At 41.0% G+C, this 15995-nt stretch overlaps 1 protein-coding gene across 1 annotated transcript; it reads right to left on the reverse strand.

Annotated features, from left to right (window-relative positions):
• Positions 1-8461: 8461 nt before the first annotated feature.
• On the reverse strand, positions 8462-14116 carry LOC105045378 (G-type lectin S-receptor-like serine/threonine-protein kinase At4g27290). Its single transcript, XM_010923638.4, has 7 exons — positions 12787-14116; positions 10548-10694; positions 10269-10462; positions 9913-10123; positions 9351-9588; positions 9108-9258; positions 8462-9013 (listed from the first exon to the last, which is right to left on the reverse strand). Exons 1-7 carry the CDS (start codon positions 14051-14053, stop codon positions 8705-8707), a joined length of 2517 nt encoding a protein of 838 aa, XP_010921940.1. The 5' UTR covers positions 14054-14116; the 3' UTR covers positions 8462-8704.
• Positions 14117-15995: the final 1879 nt, after the last annotated feature.

A 15995-nucleotide genomic window follows, 5' to 3' on the forward strand; every position in this document is an offset into this window, starting at 1 on the left:
CCCGGACGAAGTCTACCTGCAGTTGGAGTCGGGGATGAAGTCCGGCTCCCGTAGGAGTCCGGATGAAGTCTTCCTGCAGCCCGAGTTGGGGACGAAGTCCGACTCCCGTAGGAGTCCAGATGAAGTCTACCTGCAGTTGGAGTCAGGGATGAAGTTCGGCTTCCGTAGGAGTCCAGATGAAGTCTTCCTGCAGTCAGAGTTGGGGATGAAGTCCGGCTCTCGTAAGAGTCCGAATGAAGTCTACCCACAGTTGGAGTCAGGGATGAAGTCCGGCTCCCGTAGGAGTCCAGATGAAGTCTTCCTGCAGTCGGAGTTGGGGACGAAGTCTGGCTTCCGTAGGAGTCCAGATGAAGTCTACCTACAGTTGGAGTCGGGGATGAAGTTCGGCTCCCGTAGGAGTCCGGATGAAGTCTTCCTGCAGCCGGAGTTGGGGATGAAGTCCGGCTCCCGTAGGAGTCCGGATGAAGTCTCCCCGCAGTTGTAGTCGGGGATGAAGTCCGGCTCTCATAAGAGTCCGGATAAAGTCTTCCTGCAGTCGGAGTTGGGGACGAAGTCTGGCTCCCGTAGGAGTCCGGATGAAGTCTACCTGTAGTTGGAATCGGGGACGAAGTCTGACTCCCGTATGAGTCTGGATGAAGTCTTCCTGCAGCTGGAGTTGGGGACGAAGTCCGGCTCCCGTAGGAGTCCGGATGAAGTCTACCTGCAGTTGGAGTCAGAGACGAAGTCCGGCTCCCATAGGAGTCCAGATGAAGTCTTCCTGCAGTCGGAGTTGGGGACGAAGTCTGGCTCCCATAGGAGTCCGGATGAAGTCTACCCATAATTGGAGTCGGGGACAAAGTCCGACTCTCGTAGGAGTCCGGATGAAGTCTTCCTGCAGCCAGAGTTGGGGACGAAGTCCGGCTCTCGTAGGAGTCTGGATGAAGTCTACCTGCAGTTGGAGTTGGGGATGAAGTCCGGCTCCCGTAGGAGTCTAGATGAAGTTTACCTGCAGTTGGAGTCGGGGATGAAGTCCGGCTCCCGTAGGAGTCTGGATGAAGTCTAGCAAGTAGAAACTTGGGTGGAGTCCGTCCGTCGTGAAGAATCCGGTCGACGCTGGTGGGGGTTTATCCGTCTGCAGAACTTGAGAACGTTGCGGAGGCTCGGCCATCGGAGAGGTTCGAAAAGATGTCGCCGAAGGTCGGACGTCGGAAGAACCCCCAGAGGATCACTCCTGACACGAAGTTCGGCTGGGGGGGTATTTTATACCCAACAGAAGTCGTTGTTTCATTTTCAGCTTTAAATTTATATCTATGGATTTTGTGAATTTTGCTCAGCTAGTAAAGAACAACATAAATAGATGCTCAGATCAGTGTGATAAAATGCTCAGTGCCTAGCTCAGTGTGAGTAAAGTTCTAGGTTGCTCAACTTTAGCATAGATATGCTTAGGACAACTTCGATTGAAGTGAAAAAATTTAGAGCAATTTAGAACAACTTGAATGTAATTCTATCGCTCATGAATCTTAGGCATCATAATAATTATCTCAATACTACCCCCCTACTCCTAAGTTTGAGACAATGCTTCAGGCGGAAGTACTGTTGAGGTAATGTCTTTGACCATATGTTGTCCATCTTTTTATTCTTTTTCTAAAGAGGTTGTGTGTGCCGATGGCGAGCTTGTGCTTATGGCATCTAACGCTCTTCAGTGGTGTTCTGAGGGTCTAATTAGTTATCTTTCTGGAGGTTCTCTAACGATCTTCTTTCACTTCTCGTGCGACTCAGACACTACAGGGGTCTGATAAGTTAACCCCACCTTGGAGTCGTCGAGATCTTCTTGAAAGTCTGGTAAGTTAGCCCTCACGAGTGATATTGTGTGTTTGTGGTGATCTTGTGCCTACGGCATCTAGCACTTCTTGTCTTTGTACAAGAGGTAGTGTATGCCAGCAGCGAGCTTGTACCTACGATATCTTGCACTCTCGACGGTATTCTGAGAGTCTGATTAGTTATCCCTCTGAAGGTTCCCTAAGGATCTCCCTCTGCTTCTCGTATGACTCAAACTCTATAGGGGTCTGGTAAGTTAGCCCCACCTCGGAGTCATTGAGGTCTTCTTGATGGTTTGATAAGTTAGCCCTCACGAGTGACGTTGTATGCCTATGGTGATCTTGTACCTATGGCATCTAGTACTTCTTGTCTTCGCATGAGAGGCAGTGTATGCCAGCGATAAGCTTGTGCCTACGGTCTCTTACACTCTCGATGACATTCTGAGGGTCAGATTAGTTATCCCTCCAGAGGTTCCCTAAGGGTCTCCCTCTATTTCTCATGCGACTCGGATTCTGCAGGGGTTTGGCAAGTTAGCTCCATCTCAGAGTTGTCGAGGTCTTCTCGAGGGTCTGGTAAGTTAGCCCTCACGAGTGGCATTGTTTGCTTGTAGTGATCTTATGCCTATGACATCTAGCACTTCTCGTCTTCATGCGAGATGTAGTGTATGCCAGCAGTGAGCTTGTGCCTACAACATCTTGCACTCTTGGCGGTATTATGAGAGTCTGATTAGTTATCCCTCTGGAGGTTCTCTAAAGATCTCCCTCCGCTTCTCATGCGACTTGGGCTCTGTAGGAGTTTGATAAGTTAGCCCCACCTCGGAGTCATTGAAATCTTCTCGAGGATCTGATAAGTTAGCCCTCGCGTTAGTTGACCGTAATTATAGTTCGGGGTCTTAAGTAGAAGGAGGAGGCAATTCTTGGAGAACTCAGATGTCTATCACAAATTGATGGCCTTGCAAATTTTATTTTTATGAAAAATATTGTTACATCATTGGTAATATATGCAGAGGTTCACTAAGCTCTATGGCTTTGATATTGGAGTCCCCTCAAGTTACTTTAGCCTATAAGTTCCTAAACATACCACTTCATCCATCCAGTAAGGATTTTTAGTTAGACGGTAGCCCTCCTTCTAGTGCCTGTTCAGTAGGTTCGGCTCACCACAGCATCAGATCACCAGATTAAAGTTGATCATCGGGTGAAAAGATTTGTATTTTCCTATAAAAGATTAATTAGTCGATATTTGGTTACCTTATTTAGAAATGGGTCAATTTTCACCATCCAGCTCAGATTCTTCTTCCTCAACGAGATATTTAAAAGGTCCTCAGTTGGTCGGAAGCTTCATCATTAGATGATAGCCTAAGATGTTAGCTTTCAAAGTTCTCAGGCTGGGACGATCGAGGATGGCATTGTAAGTCAAAGGACTCCTCTGATCCCTACGATCCCCTAGTAATTAATGGAAGAGCTGACCTGGAAGCCACTTGGAAGAGCGTGAGAAAGGTTTGGTCAGTCGTGACTGGCGCCAGTTGGGTCGATTGAACCGGTGGATGGATGATCCGTTGAACTGAAGAAGGGATTTCTGATGCCAGCGGTTGAACTTGATTGTCAGTTTAACTGGCCGTCTGTCGGAAAGCGGCGGCATTGGAAAGCCGGGAAGACATCCATCTGGGAGCTATGAATGCGAATGTAGGCCCTTCCTCTATCTGTTACTGCTAAAATCGGTTGAGATCGGAAGACGGATACCTGATCCTCATGCGGGGATGCTGGTGCTGGAGTGACCTGCAAAACAAGTCACAAATCAAATGTTGTGGCTCCAGCGAGGATCCTCTGATACTTAAGTCAAAAAAGCAAAGAACAAAAGAGCAGCAACATGTTCTTTGAGAGGGATTTGATTTGACTTACCTGGGTCCTTGGAGCTCTGATTGTTTATATAGAAGGATATCGGATAGCCAGATTGTTATCTGTGAGATTGCATGATCTCGAGATTATCGGATCGTTGGACATGCCAAATCGGATGAGATAATTCAGCCCTTAATCGCTCACGTGAGATCAAGAAAGATGGTTACATCAAATCTTATCTATTCGGGATAGACAGCTGTTGCACACGTTGAAGAGATAAGTCGGCTGAGCAGCTTTTACACAGATTAGACCTCGGGGTCACCTTAGCTTAGTATGGAGATGAACTCCTCAGCTCATACGACGGTCAGCGGTTGTATTAATAATCCGAGAACTTGAAATGCCTTATGATGTAGCGTTGATTTGAGACACTCACGGTAACCACCGTAACATTATTGTTTATGGGTATTGAGGTTATAATAGATTTTAAGGCCTTGTATATTTTTTAGGGCCATATCCTAGGAAGTATATAGCTGTGTTGCATATTCGATCTTAGTGCTGGGTTCAGGATGTAATACATATAATAGCAAAGGTATTAAAAAGTAAAGGATAAAATCAAATACTATGTTTACAAGAACTTTGGATATCCATTTTTGACGATAAAAATGTAAGGTACTCCCCCACATTGATATAATTTGCACAGCAGTAAGAGTTGGGTATTACATAGGATAAAGAAAAGTTGGTGAAGTGAGGGTAATTTTTCACCCCGGTGCTAGGCTCAAGAAGGATAACCCCTGGACTTTACGTTACAGAATTTGCATGTTGTATTGCACAAGCTTCCCACCGTAGACACTCGTTCTTGCTATCCTCTTTGAACCATATGCCTAATTTTAGTATCTAATAGATCGGACTAGTTTGTTAGTGACAAAGCCCCAGGATGAGATGTGGAGGAATCAAGCTTCTGGAGTTTCACGCTGAGTTAAAGGCTGCTGGAGAATACCACGTATCTGCTTGCATACTTCCCTTTTGGCAGTTGAGCTCCAGTTCTTGGTACACGAATAATATCTTTCTCCCTACCTCTATCAATGAGACCGCTTCAAATTTGAAGATCCGTTGGTCCCTTTTCTTCCAAATGCACCAAATAGGCAATAGCAATTAGCATGTACACTGCTGTTTAATATGAATTTGGTTTGCTTTAAGCCTCTTATGATTCCATAGATATTTGGAGTCAATGGGTTGTATGAGGAACTGTCTGAGTTCGATTTGGCGCCATACCCTCTTGGTGAATTCACACTTGGTTGTGAGATGGTCCAAGACAAGAACTTTGGATATTACCGTTTTGAAAACTTTGACCGTGGAATGCTAACAATAAGAGAGAGGTGGAGATGATTTGGTGAAACATGATGAAAGGAACCTATTCTATTGTTTTCCCATTTTATTTGTGTATAGAAAAATCTATAACAATAATACTGAAAAAATAGAACACAATTCATACAAACATGCAGAGGACCTTACTATTCATCATTGCCGTTTATAAAATTTTGAAGATAGCATGCGACCATGGATTAAAAAAAAAATAAAAAATAAAAAATAAAAAAACAAAAAAACTCAACAATAGTTAGGTCGCCGCATGGTAATTCATTCATCTAGGCTAGAATTTTCCTGGCTAGAAACTCTAGGGTTAATTTTATTTTGAGCCCTCTTATCAAGTCCTATCACTAATACCGGCCATATGGGAAATTCTTTGTGCACTGCAAGCGGTATAGAAAATCCGACGTCTAGCACACTATTTTATGTGATTGATCCACATAATCACTACTTTCCAACGTCCATTTAATATGCCTGCAGTTTTACTTTTTCATTTAAAAATTTTGCATGATGAAAATATTCCTACTCTTTGAAAAAATTATGATATTCTATGACATATTATGACTTTCTACATGCAGGATGTCATAATATGGTTCAAAAAATTATGACATTCTCAATCAAATTATGACTTTCTGCATGCAGGATGTCATAATATCGATATAAGATATCATAATTTTTTCAAAGAACAGGAGTATTTTTGTTATTCAAAATTTTCAAGCAAAAGAGTGAAACTATAGACATTAAATATATATTGAAAAGCGGTGGCTACATAGACCAATCACATAAAGTGATGTACTTTATGTCGGATTTTTTATACTGCCCATGGTGCGCAAAGAATTTCCACAGGCCATATACCTTTCATACCACACCAAAAGCAATTTCCCAGGCAGACCTAGGCTCAAAGAGTTGTGTGGATCATTTTAAACACTGTATTGGGCTTTACCGGTGTACCATCCAACTTATTTTTTGTAATGGAAAAATTCAATCAGTGGCAGACCACGTTTAGAAAAATTTCTAACATTGTATCTTTGGTTGAAAGTTTGCTCCTCGTTAATCTATTTTATGAGCAAGGATTTGAATTAGTCAAAGGTTCCAAATGTGAAATATTAATCTTTTAAAGACTTTTGAAACGTTTCATGCCAAAGTTGACATGAATTATTATTTTTGCTTTTTGAAGCTTGCTACTTTCGATCCACAACAACCACATGCAAGGGCTAATGCATAAACGGGTGAGAGGACGAAAGTTTTTGCTTCTAACATTCCTCAAGAGTTGACGTTTGAATCTTCTGATAAAAGTAATGAATATACAGCACCCAAGATTGGTATTTTAAGTGTAATGTAGATAGCACAACATCGTCGTCTATATCAGGCACCAGTGTCATTTTTGGAGACTATAGAGGACATCATGTATTTAGTAAAGTAATATCAATATCAACATGTTCGGCAGAGGAAGCAGATACATAAGCATTTAAGAAAGGACTTGTATTAGAACAAATTGGTCTCAATTGCTTATTTAGAGGATGATGCAAATATGAATATTTGCAAGCTTCTTTAATTGACGGATCCCATCCACCAGTCGTCCATCAAACAATTTTCAGACGTATAAAGTTTCTTTTGTATATCTTCTCATATATATGTCAACGTAAACCATTCATCCTGTTCCACTAATAGTTGTGGTCATATGCTTGCCAAAATTACCTAATGCATCCTCCTACTTGGAATCACCAAACAATTCCTCTGTATTTCAAATCTATCTCTATATAATGAGCCTGCTGAAAATAAATAGTTTTGGTCATGAATGACCTTTTATTAGAGGAAAAGAAGATATTTTATGTGAGAAAAGTTACATCTTTTCCTCGATCATTTTGAACCCTTAGCAAGAAAAGCAGTTATTATTTTTCTAGCAAAAATGAAAAGCAATTATAATTCCACTTCTTGGTGGGCTCAAAATGTATTATGACCTTTTTTCTCAAATTAAAAGGAAGAGGAGCAAGAGCAGGAGGGGCAATGCCGAGGAGCTACTACCAAGCTAGTTAAAACTTGTCGAAGAAACCACCCTTAAAACCCAGAAAACCGGCTCGGCTTCTAGAAAGGGCCTGAAAGAATGGAATAAATGCCAAACTTGCACATGGTAATAGCTATGACAATTGATTTGGTCTAGGAGCGCATTAAAATCCATCATTTTAGTTTGCCCTGATCAAAATCCTACTAGATTCTTTATAAAATCCAGCTACAACTAGAAGAAAATAAGACATCTTTATTAGAGTGGAACAAGAGCTCTGTCATTTCCTTGAGAGCCCATTTGGTTGGAGTATATTAGATTATGGAATTCTGATAAATTTTAAAAATTATTTATTTAAAAAAATAATTATGAAGAAAAATAATTTTTATTATGTTTGATTGATGAAAAATTTATTTCAAAAAATAATACTGAAAAATGATTACTATGTTTGATTGGATATAAATTTATATAAAAATATGATCAAATTTATAATTATATTATTTAATATAAAATAATTTTTTAATAATATGATAGTATTGTCATATCCAATTAATTTTTATACAATGACAATAATCACATAATCCTTTACATAATATCATCTTCATCTTAATTTTATTGCAAAAATTTTTGATTGAATGAATTTGAAAAAACATCAGAATAAATTTAATGATTATATATATAATTTTATTAAAGATATTTTTATTAAATATGAATTATCACTATTAAAAAATTTATCAAATATTAATCTTTGCATAGTATTTGTTTTACCTTCTCCGATCCCTTCGAAAAATAAATATAAAGCTATCAATTTTTTTATCTTCTTTCTTTTATTTTTTATATTAAATATGATAATCTGACATAAAATTTATTTTTTTATATTAGATTATCTTTAATCAAATGATTTCTAAGAACAAAGAAGTAATCAATCCATTTTGAAGGAATTTTTGGAGAGGCAAAGTACCTTTCAAAATTATGTTGTAAAGAGGATAAGCAATTCTCATAAATAATAGTTTTATCGAAAAAAAATTCTCATAAATAATAGAGCAATGTTCCATGCTTTATTTGGTATTACTTCATCTCAGCAGGATGGGGAAAGGAGTTGGTGCAGAGTTAATGCGATGCCAGGCGGACAAAACACTAGCAAGTTGCACTAAGTACCTGACTTGGACAGACGAAATGAGGCTGTCATCTAAAAGTAGCGGCGTCCCAATGCGTTTCCGTCAACTAAGTATTTAGAAAAAAAAAAAAAGCTAGGTAAATAACACTGTTGTTGAGTGTTTTAATATTACAGTTTTTTTGGGAGGACAGCAACTAGACAAAGATACTTTTCCAACAAAACATAGTTAAGGACGGGGGTGGGGCGGAGGAGCACAGTGTAATTAAAACAGCGTTACTCAGAGCATTACACTCGACAAAAAAAATATAAAAAAAAAGAAATGAAAAATAAAAGAAAGAAGAAGAAGAAGAAAATAAATCTGACTTATATTCTGTATATAATATTTCATAGCTCGAATCCACGCACATCACCTTGGACAAGATAACACAAGATTTTGAAGTTTCTCTCTTCTCATAAGAATCTTCCGAAAAATTATAAAAAAAAAATCTCTTACCATATTATTTTTCACCAAGGAGATGGCCTGTTCTCATCTTCAACCATATATAGATACGCATGGATAGTTTCTTTGATAGCAGATTAAAGCACGTATCATCTTCCTCCTATCATGGTAATGGTTACTTCATTTGAGGAGCCATTACCTCTCCTTTGACAATCTAAGTCTCCACTTACCTGACTGTCACAAGCTTGGAAGGCAGGTTGGCTTGGTGATGGAAGGCTTACATTACTACCACCCAGCTGGGAAACAACAGTTGACATTGTGGGCCTATCTGGAGCATTTTTTTGCACACATGATAATCCCACATGGACGCATCTCAACAACTCTTCTTTGCAATAAGAATTGCCAAGTAGTGGATCCGCTAGCTCTAAGGCCCTCCCATCGTCCCAAAGCTCCCATGCCTGCCATGAAAAAAAATGTATCATTGCATCATGTTGGTTTACAAATGTTTCCAAATAGCTTATTATTAATTCGAAGATCGACGAATATGCTTACATATTGTAAAAGATTTAAAGAGCCTTTGATGCCCTGAAAACAAGATATCTTCTTGCCACTGATGATTTCTATGAGCAACACTCCATAGCCGAAGACATCAGTCTTTTCAGAGAAATGCCCCCATATAGCGTACTCAGGAGGCATATAGCCACTACAAAGAAAGGGAACAATGATTAATTTATCAGTAGTATCAGTTTTTGGTGTAATAATTGAATAGTTCACTTGAAGAAAGATTTCACTTACTATGTCCCAACAACCCTTTTTGTCTTTCTTTGCTCTTGATTTCCATCAAATATTCTTGCTATTCCAAAGTCTGATATCTTTGGGTTCAACTCGTTATCCAAAAGAATATTGCTAGCTTTTAGATCTCTGTGGATAACTTTCAGTCTAGAATACTTGTGGAGGTACAGGAGCCCTTGAGCAATGCCATCAATAATTCTCTTGCGTTTACTCCAATCCAATGTTGTTCCGTCGGTTGGATCTGATTCAAATTCAAATCAAACAAATTGGATAATTATTTATTTGGTTATATAAATGAAAAAGTATAAGACAAATGCTTTAACAGCAAGGTAACAAGAAGGTTATAATTGCACAACAATATCCAATGATTAGTTCATTATTTTTTTTCAATGTTCTTGGTGAACTTCCTGATAGTTTAATTTTCCATCCTTGCATCAAAATTAAAGTGGAGAAAAACTACATCACAATATTCCAATACTTTAATTTCATAGATGTTTCTCCTTCCTATGAGGAACTAGTAAAGTCATAAGCAATGAGCAAAGGAGGCATGTTTAGAGAAACTTACCAAAGAGGATGGAATCCAAACTTTTATTGGGCATGTACTCATAGATCAGCATCTTCTCTTCTCCTTGACTGCAGAAGCCTAGAAGCCTCACAAGGTTCATGTGTTGTAGCCTAGCAATCAACATAACCTCATTCTTAAACTCCTCAAGGCCTTGTCCAGAACTATCTGAAAGTCTTTTAATAGCCACTTCCTGCCCATTAGGTAATTTACCCTGCAAACAAAACTAACTTCTGTTGCATGATTGTAGACACGACAAGAAACCATTGGAAGTATGAGTGCTCCAAATTCAATGATTTATTTCATAGAATTGGAAGAACTACTTAATGAAGAAAAACAAGAGGGAGAAGGTTAATTACCTTGTACACCTGTCCAAAACCACCCTCTCCAAGCTTGTTTTCCTCTGAGAAATTGTCAGTGGCCACAGCAATAGCGCCCAAACTTAATCGTGACAAATCTGCACTGCTATTGCCATCATCTATTGACATGCTGCTATGTGCGGCATTAGCTCCAAAACCAAGCAATGAGAGACTTTCGGATTTTTCTATCTTTGCTGCAATCAACAAGTAGCCCAACCATCACCTGTAAAGTTTGATCCATTCCAATAAGCATAGCTATCTATGAAGCGCATGTCTTACCTTTTTCTTGCAACTTCTTTTTCCAGAGGATATAGAGGCACAGTTGCAAGAAAAACAAAGAGAAACAGATTGTTGCGACTATAATTATGATCAACTTGTTCTTGTCCGCAGGAACATGTAGTTTTGGGTCATCATCATCATCTTCATCTGGAAGAACACTGTATAATTTCAAAACCATTTGGTACGCGACACTGTTTAACTTTACTGAGAAGAATAACTCGGATGTTTTTGTGTGCTGCAGATGCATGTGTGCGTGAATCGACAGTGACAAAAATCACAAGAAACCAAGCACATCAAGATTACGAATCTTTAAATAGATAAGGTGTGCATCATGGAAGATCTGATCCACATGGACAGAAGACAGAGAAAATTTAAAACAGATTAAAATAGCAATGGAATGTTTAATCTGACAATGAATGTGATTGAACCTTCCCTAATGTTCTGTGTGCGCGCCTGTGTGGGAGAGAGTCTCTTATGCTTAGATCATTAAATGAATTAATGGAGAAGCCAACTATGTAGCTACCTGGTTGATTATGAAGCTTCTCACACTAGGTTAATAATAGGGGCTGCTAATAGGTCAGGTTGATTGGTGAGTTGACCCAGTCTACTTTAATTAGTTCCAATCTAATTTGAAAGCATGTTGGTCAGGGATCAAATTTGAAAATCATAACAGGTTTCAATTCTGAAAATTTTATAGTACTCGACTTGAATTGTATATCATCCGAGTTCAATTTACCTAAATTTTATTAAAACTTGTACATGGAATGTTTAAAGCTTATGCAAGCTTATAAATATGTCAAAAATATAAAAAAAAAGAATCATTACATATTTATTTCATGAATATTTTAAATTTTATCTTTTTAGATATGATTCTTTTTAGAAAGTTTATTTTTTTTTAATATTCATGAAAGGAGACTGGATTCTTGGATTCCACAAAGATGGCAGGGCATGTGAAGGGTATGCCGAGGTAAACTTGCTTGCTGCTAATATACGTGGGTTTCATTGAGATCTAACTCTTCTTTCTTCGTCATAAACTCACAAAAGTTCTAGAGTTTGTGATAGGCTTGGCATGCAAGATTTGATAATATATATATATTTTTTTTTTAATAAAAAATTTAATAATGTTCATATCAACTTGTAAATGATGTTTTTTTTTTAATAGAATGTAAATGATGGAATTTAAAAACATATCTTATATGATAACTAGTTTTAAAAAATTGATCAACAATATATATATAGAATAAATAATTAATAATAAAAATGATTAGAAAGAGTAATAAATAAGAAGAACACAAAGCTAATATATTTATGAATTTGCACACAAAACATCAACTATGTGAAACATATTAGAAAGTCTGCTATATATAATATTGAACTAAGGACGGATAGATGCTTTATCCAAAAACAAAAAAAAAAAAAAATGAAAACACTGATCCGAATTTTATTTTGATATTAAAAATTTTATACAAGAACTAAAAATTAATATTGAATCAGCAATCACAAGGAATATATTTTTTATTTTTATTAAAAAATATATTTATTTATAGCTAAGCTACATGACAAATCCAACGGTGGATAACACGCCACATTAACCGTTGTATTTCACGAGTTCCCGATTGCACGTTGTTCACTGAACACGCACTTCGAAATTTGTGCTGATCTGTCTGGGCGTGGACGGGCAATAATTTTTCCCCCCAATCCCCCGCGACCCACGGATGACCAGCCGTTTGAAGGACGGCTAGTTTTCTCCTTTCAAGATGGTGGCCACTTTTCGCACCTTGCGTCACACCGCCCCGGTCCAGCTCAAAATTAGATCCATCTGTTAACCTAGGTCAGTTCGGGTTCAGCTCAAAGCGGACCAACTCGGTTCAAAGTCTTCCAATTTTGATTCAACCAGCGTTCACCATCACAGTCATCTGAACCCATGCTCTGATCTGTTTAGGTTCTTATTCTGCCAAGGATCTGCTGTGATGCTTGTTGGTAGAAATCGTTCTAGCCTTCCTGATGACTGACACGTGCCACAGCGAACGATGCATGTGACACCTGTTGATCATCCAAGGAAGCCCAGGAGCCTTCTAAACTAGCTTGTTTTTTATACAAAAAAAAAACTAGCTTGTTTTTTATCCAATCATCAGCAGCCACGTCATCAGTAACCGTGGCCCACCAAAATATATATACTTTCTTTTTTTTGAGAAAGGCCCACCAAAATATATTAGCAGAAAAGTTATGCTACGCGTACCTAGCTCTGAAGCTGCCAAACGGACGTACACATCCTGGCCGCCGCTCGGAAACTCCCGCAGGTCCATTAAATCGTCCACCCAATAAACGCACCCAGTTACACCCCCACTGATATCAGCGGCCGTGTAAGCCACACACGAGCAGTTCGCCAAGCACACCCTCCTGCACTCCTCGAGTTCCATGCTCCGGTTGACGATCGCGGTCGAGGTATCTGGAAGCTTCAAGCCGGTCACCCTCCGGAAACCGTCCCGGTTCCCGCAGCTAAGGCCGGTCCGCCTCGCACACCCGGCGGTCCAGTTTCCGGCTGACCGCCGCTTGAACCCCTCCACACACTTGCAGACCGCCTTCGAGGTGCTATTGCAGACCCCGAACGGCCCGCATCTCCCGTACATGTCGCACTGGTCCTTGGGCGCGGACCAGTACACCCTCCACGACTGCGTCTCGTTCACCCATATGAACCGCTGCAGCTCTCCGGTCTGCTCCAGTACCAGCCTCGTGATGATAGATGGGTCATTAAGCTCGTGCTCGTAGTAGGACTCGTTCTCGTTGGAGACGAAAGCGTAGGTGAACAAACTTTTGTAGGACTTCATCTCTGGGGTACCGCTGAGACGGAGGCCGTTCCACGGCCCGGTCCGATAGACCGGGCTTGACCGCCCCCAGAGGATGAGCTGGGGAAGGCCGTTCTCGTCCAACCGGACGGTATAATCACCGAAGGTGGCGTCGGCGGAGCTCTTCCAGGAAGTGAGACCGAGGGGGAACCGGGAGGAGAACCGCATCCCGGGGAGCCACGTGTCGGTCGGACAATGGAAGCTCTGCCATGCAACAGCGACGAGGAGTGTGTCCGCTGCATCGCGTAGCACGAAGTTGCCGGAGTCGAGGAGCTGGCCGACGGATCGGGAGAAGGGAACCGGGTCGGTGGACCAGATCGGGTGGTTCGAGCCGTTGGTGAGGAGGAGCTCACCGGCGGGGCCCACCCGGAGGAGGCCGGTCCGGTCCGGGAGGGGGCTGGCCCGGTTGGCGACCCAGACGACGGTCTGGACAGGGATGTGCTTGTACCAGATGCCGAGGTAGCGGTGGGTCGAGCCGCCGGGGCTGAAGAAGCCAAGTTCGAAGATGCCTCGGGCCGAGACCAGGGTCTGGCCGTCTCGGATGGGTTGGCTCCGGGTCAGGGTGTCAGTGGCCATGGAAAGAGAGAAGAGGAGGAAAAGGAGGGGGAGGAGAAAGGGAGGCAAATTGCTGTTTAGCTTTGCTATGGCTCCGAGTTCCATTTTGGAAATGAGATGACGACGTTGTTTGTCAATATAACTGATTCTATTTAATTATAAGTCTGGCCAGGCATTGACAGACATGTCATGATCTATTGTTGTTGTTGCTACAGAAGTCTTCTTCAGCATTTGACTATCTTTTTCCTCTCAAAAAATATCTACTCTTTTGGTGGTGGTGGTGGTGGTGGTGGCGTGTGGGCCTCTGTCTGTGTGTACATTCGGCAAGTTGCAAAGTTTGGACAGGGCTTGGTTCAATCTGTGCTGGAGCATTTTGGCTGTGCTTTGTGGGGAGGGATGCGGTAAAAGTTGGATGACGAAGTTCCAGGACCGTTCAACGCACGCCAGAATGGTCAAACTTATTACGTATACCAGAACGCAAGGCAGTGGAGTAATCGTAGGGGGCCGAGGTCCCTAGGGGTTTTCTTTTCTTTTTTTTTTTTTTTTTTCTCTCTCTCTCTGTGATTGGAAAGGAAGGTTATAACCACCTGCCTTTTTTTTTTTTAAATTGAGAGCGAGTTAGATATGTACAGACTTTGAAGTAGAGGACGAAAGAAGATAAGGAAAGAGACAGCCGTATGCAGTCTGCGAGAAAGTGCATATGGTGGTCCACTTAGATGGGGAAACCCGGATAGTGATTGTTTTTTTGTCATGCATTTTCCCACCTTGTCCTTCCATGAATCCTGTGGACCATCAATTATCTATGCTTATTGCTTTCTCGCCTCCATTTAGCTTCCTTAGCATCTCCACGACGTATTGCTTGAGCTCCCCCCTGTAGGACGACATCCAGCTCTGTAGCAAGAACAGTGCATGTTCAGGAACGACGAGCGGTGATGTGGCTTCAAGCTGGAAAGTTTTATTATTTCGCTTCACAGGTGTTCAATGAAAATGTAACACCCCGGCCAATTTGGACCCAAAATCAGCCCACATCCCATACAAAAAAAAAAAAAAAAAAAAAAACAGGGGAGGCAAACGAAGAAGAGTCCCGCTGGGAGTCTTCTTCCGCTCAAATACATCGGAAGAGAAGCTGAATCCGAAGGGGATTCGATCTCCCCTCCACCCTATAAAAATCCCCTCTCCTTTCCTCTAAGGTTGGCCACGACGAGCACCGGATTTTTTCTTTTATTATTCTCGAATTTTTTCGTTGAAGCCGCAGATGTCATCATCGTGTTCATCTCAAATACTCGCCGGAGACCTCACCGGAGTCGGAGGAAAGCCCTTCTTCTCTTTCCCCTCTTCCTTCCCCTCCTTTCCATGGCTTCGTGCACGCTCGTCGGCCGTCGGGATCGTCGGAAAATCCACAAAATATCATGATTCTGTTTTGTTCTGTTCGAACGAGCTATCTTCCTCTCTTTTTCGGCCACCGACGTCGCCGTTTGCAGTGTCTCACCCCTAGGATAGGACTCTCATTCCTCTATCCCTCTTCTCTGAAGGTCTTGGCGGCCGATGACCGGCCAATGATCGAAAATCATGAAGAAAGGGGATGGATCCCCTATTTTTCGAAAAAAAAAAAACTTCACCGACCGAACCTTGCTGTCGGCCGGCCTTTCTCCGTTGCCGTCGATCAGACACCATCCACCTCATCGGAGCTCGGGTCACTAGGGGGGACCTCGTCGGTCTTCCCCTGTTTCAGCCCAAGAGAGGGCCGTGGGAAGAAGAAAAAAAAAAAAGAAAAAGAAGAAGGAAAAGAAAAAAAAGAAAAAGAAAAGAAAAGAAAAAGAAAAAGAGAAAGAGAAAAAAAAAAAAAAAAAAAGAAAGAAAGAATTTTCTCTCTCTCCTCTCTCTCCTTTCTCTTCCTCTTTCCTCTCTCCTCTCTCTACCTTCTCTCTCTAGATTCTCTCTAGACCTTTTTTTCTCTCTCTTTATGGATTTTATCTCTCTAAGGTCTTTCCACTCTCTCTCTGATTGCATCACAAACCCTAGGATAAATTTGAAATAAAAAATATGA

This window comes from Elaeis guineensis, chromosome 5, assembly GCF_000442705.2.
Source record: "Elaeis guineensis isolate ETL-2024a chromosome 5, EG11, whole genome shotgun sequence".
NCBI lineage: Eukaryota > Viridiplantae > Streptophyta > Magnoliopsida > Arecales > Arecaceae > Elaeis > Elaeis guineensis.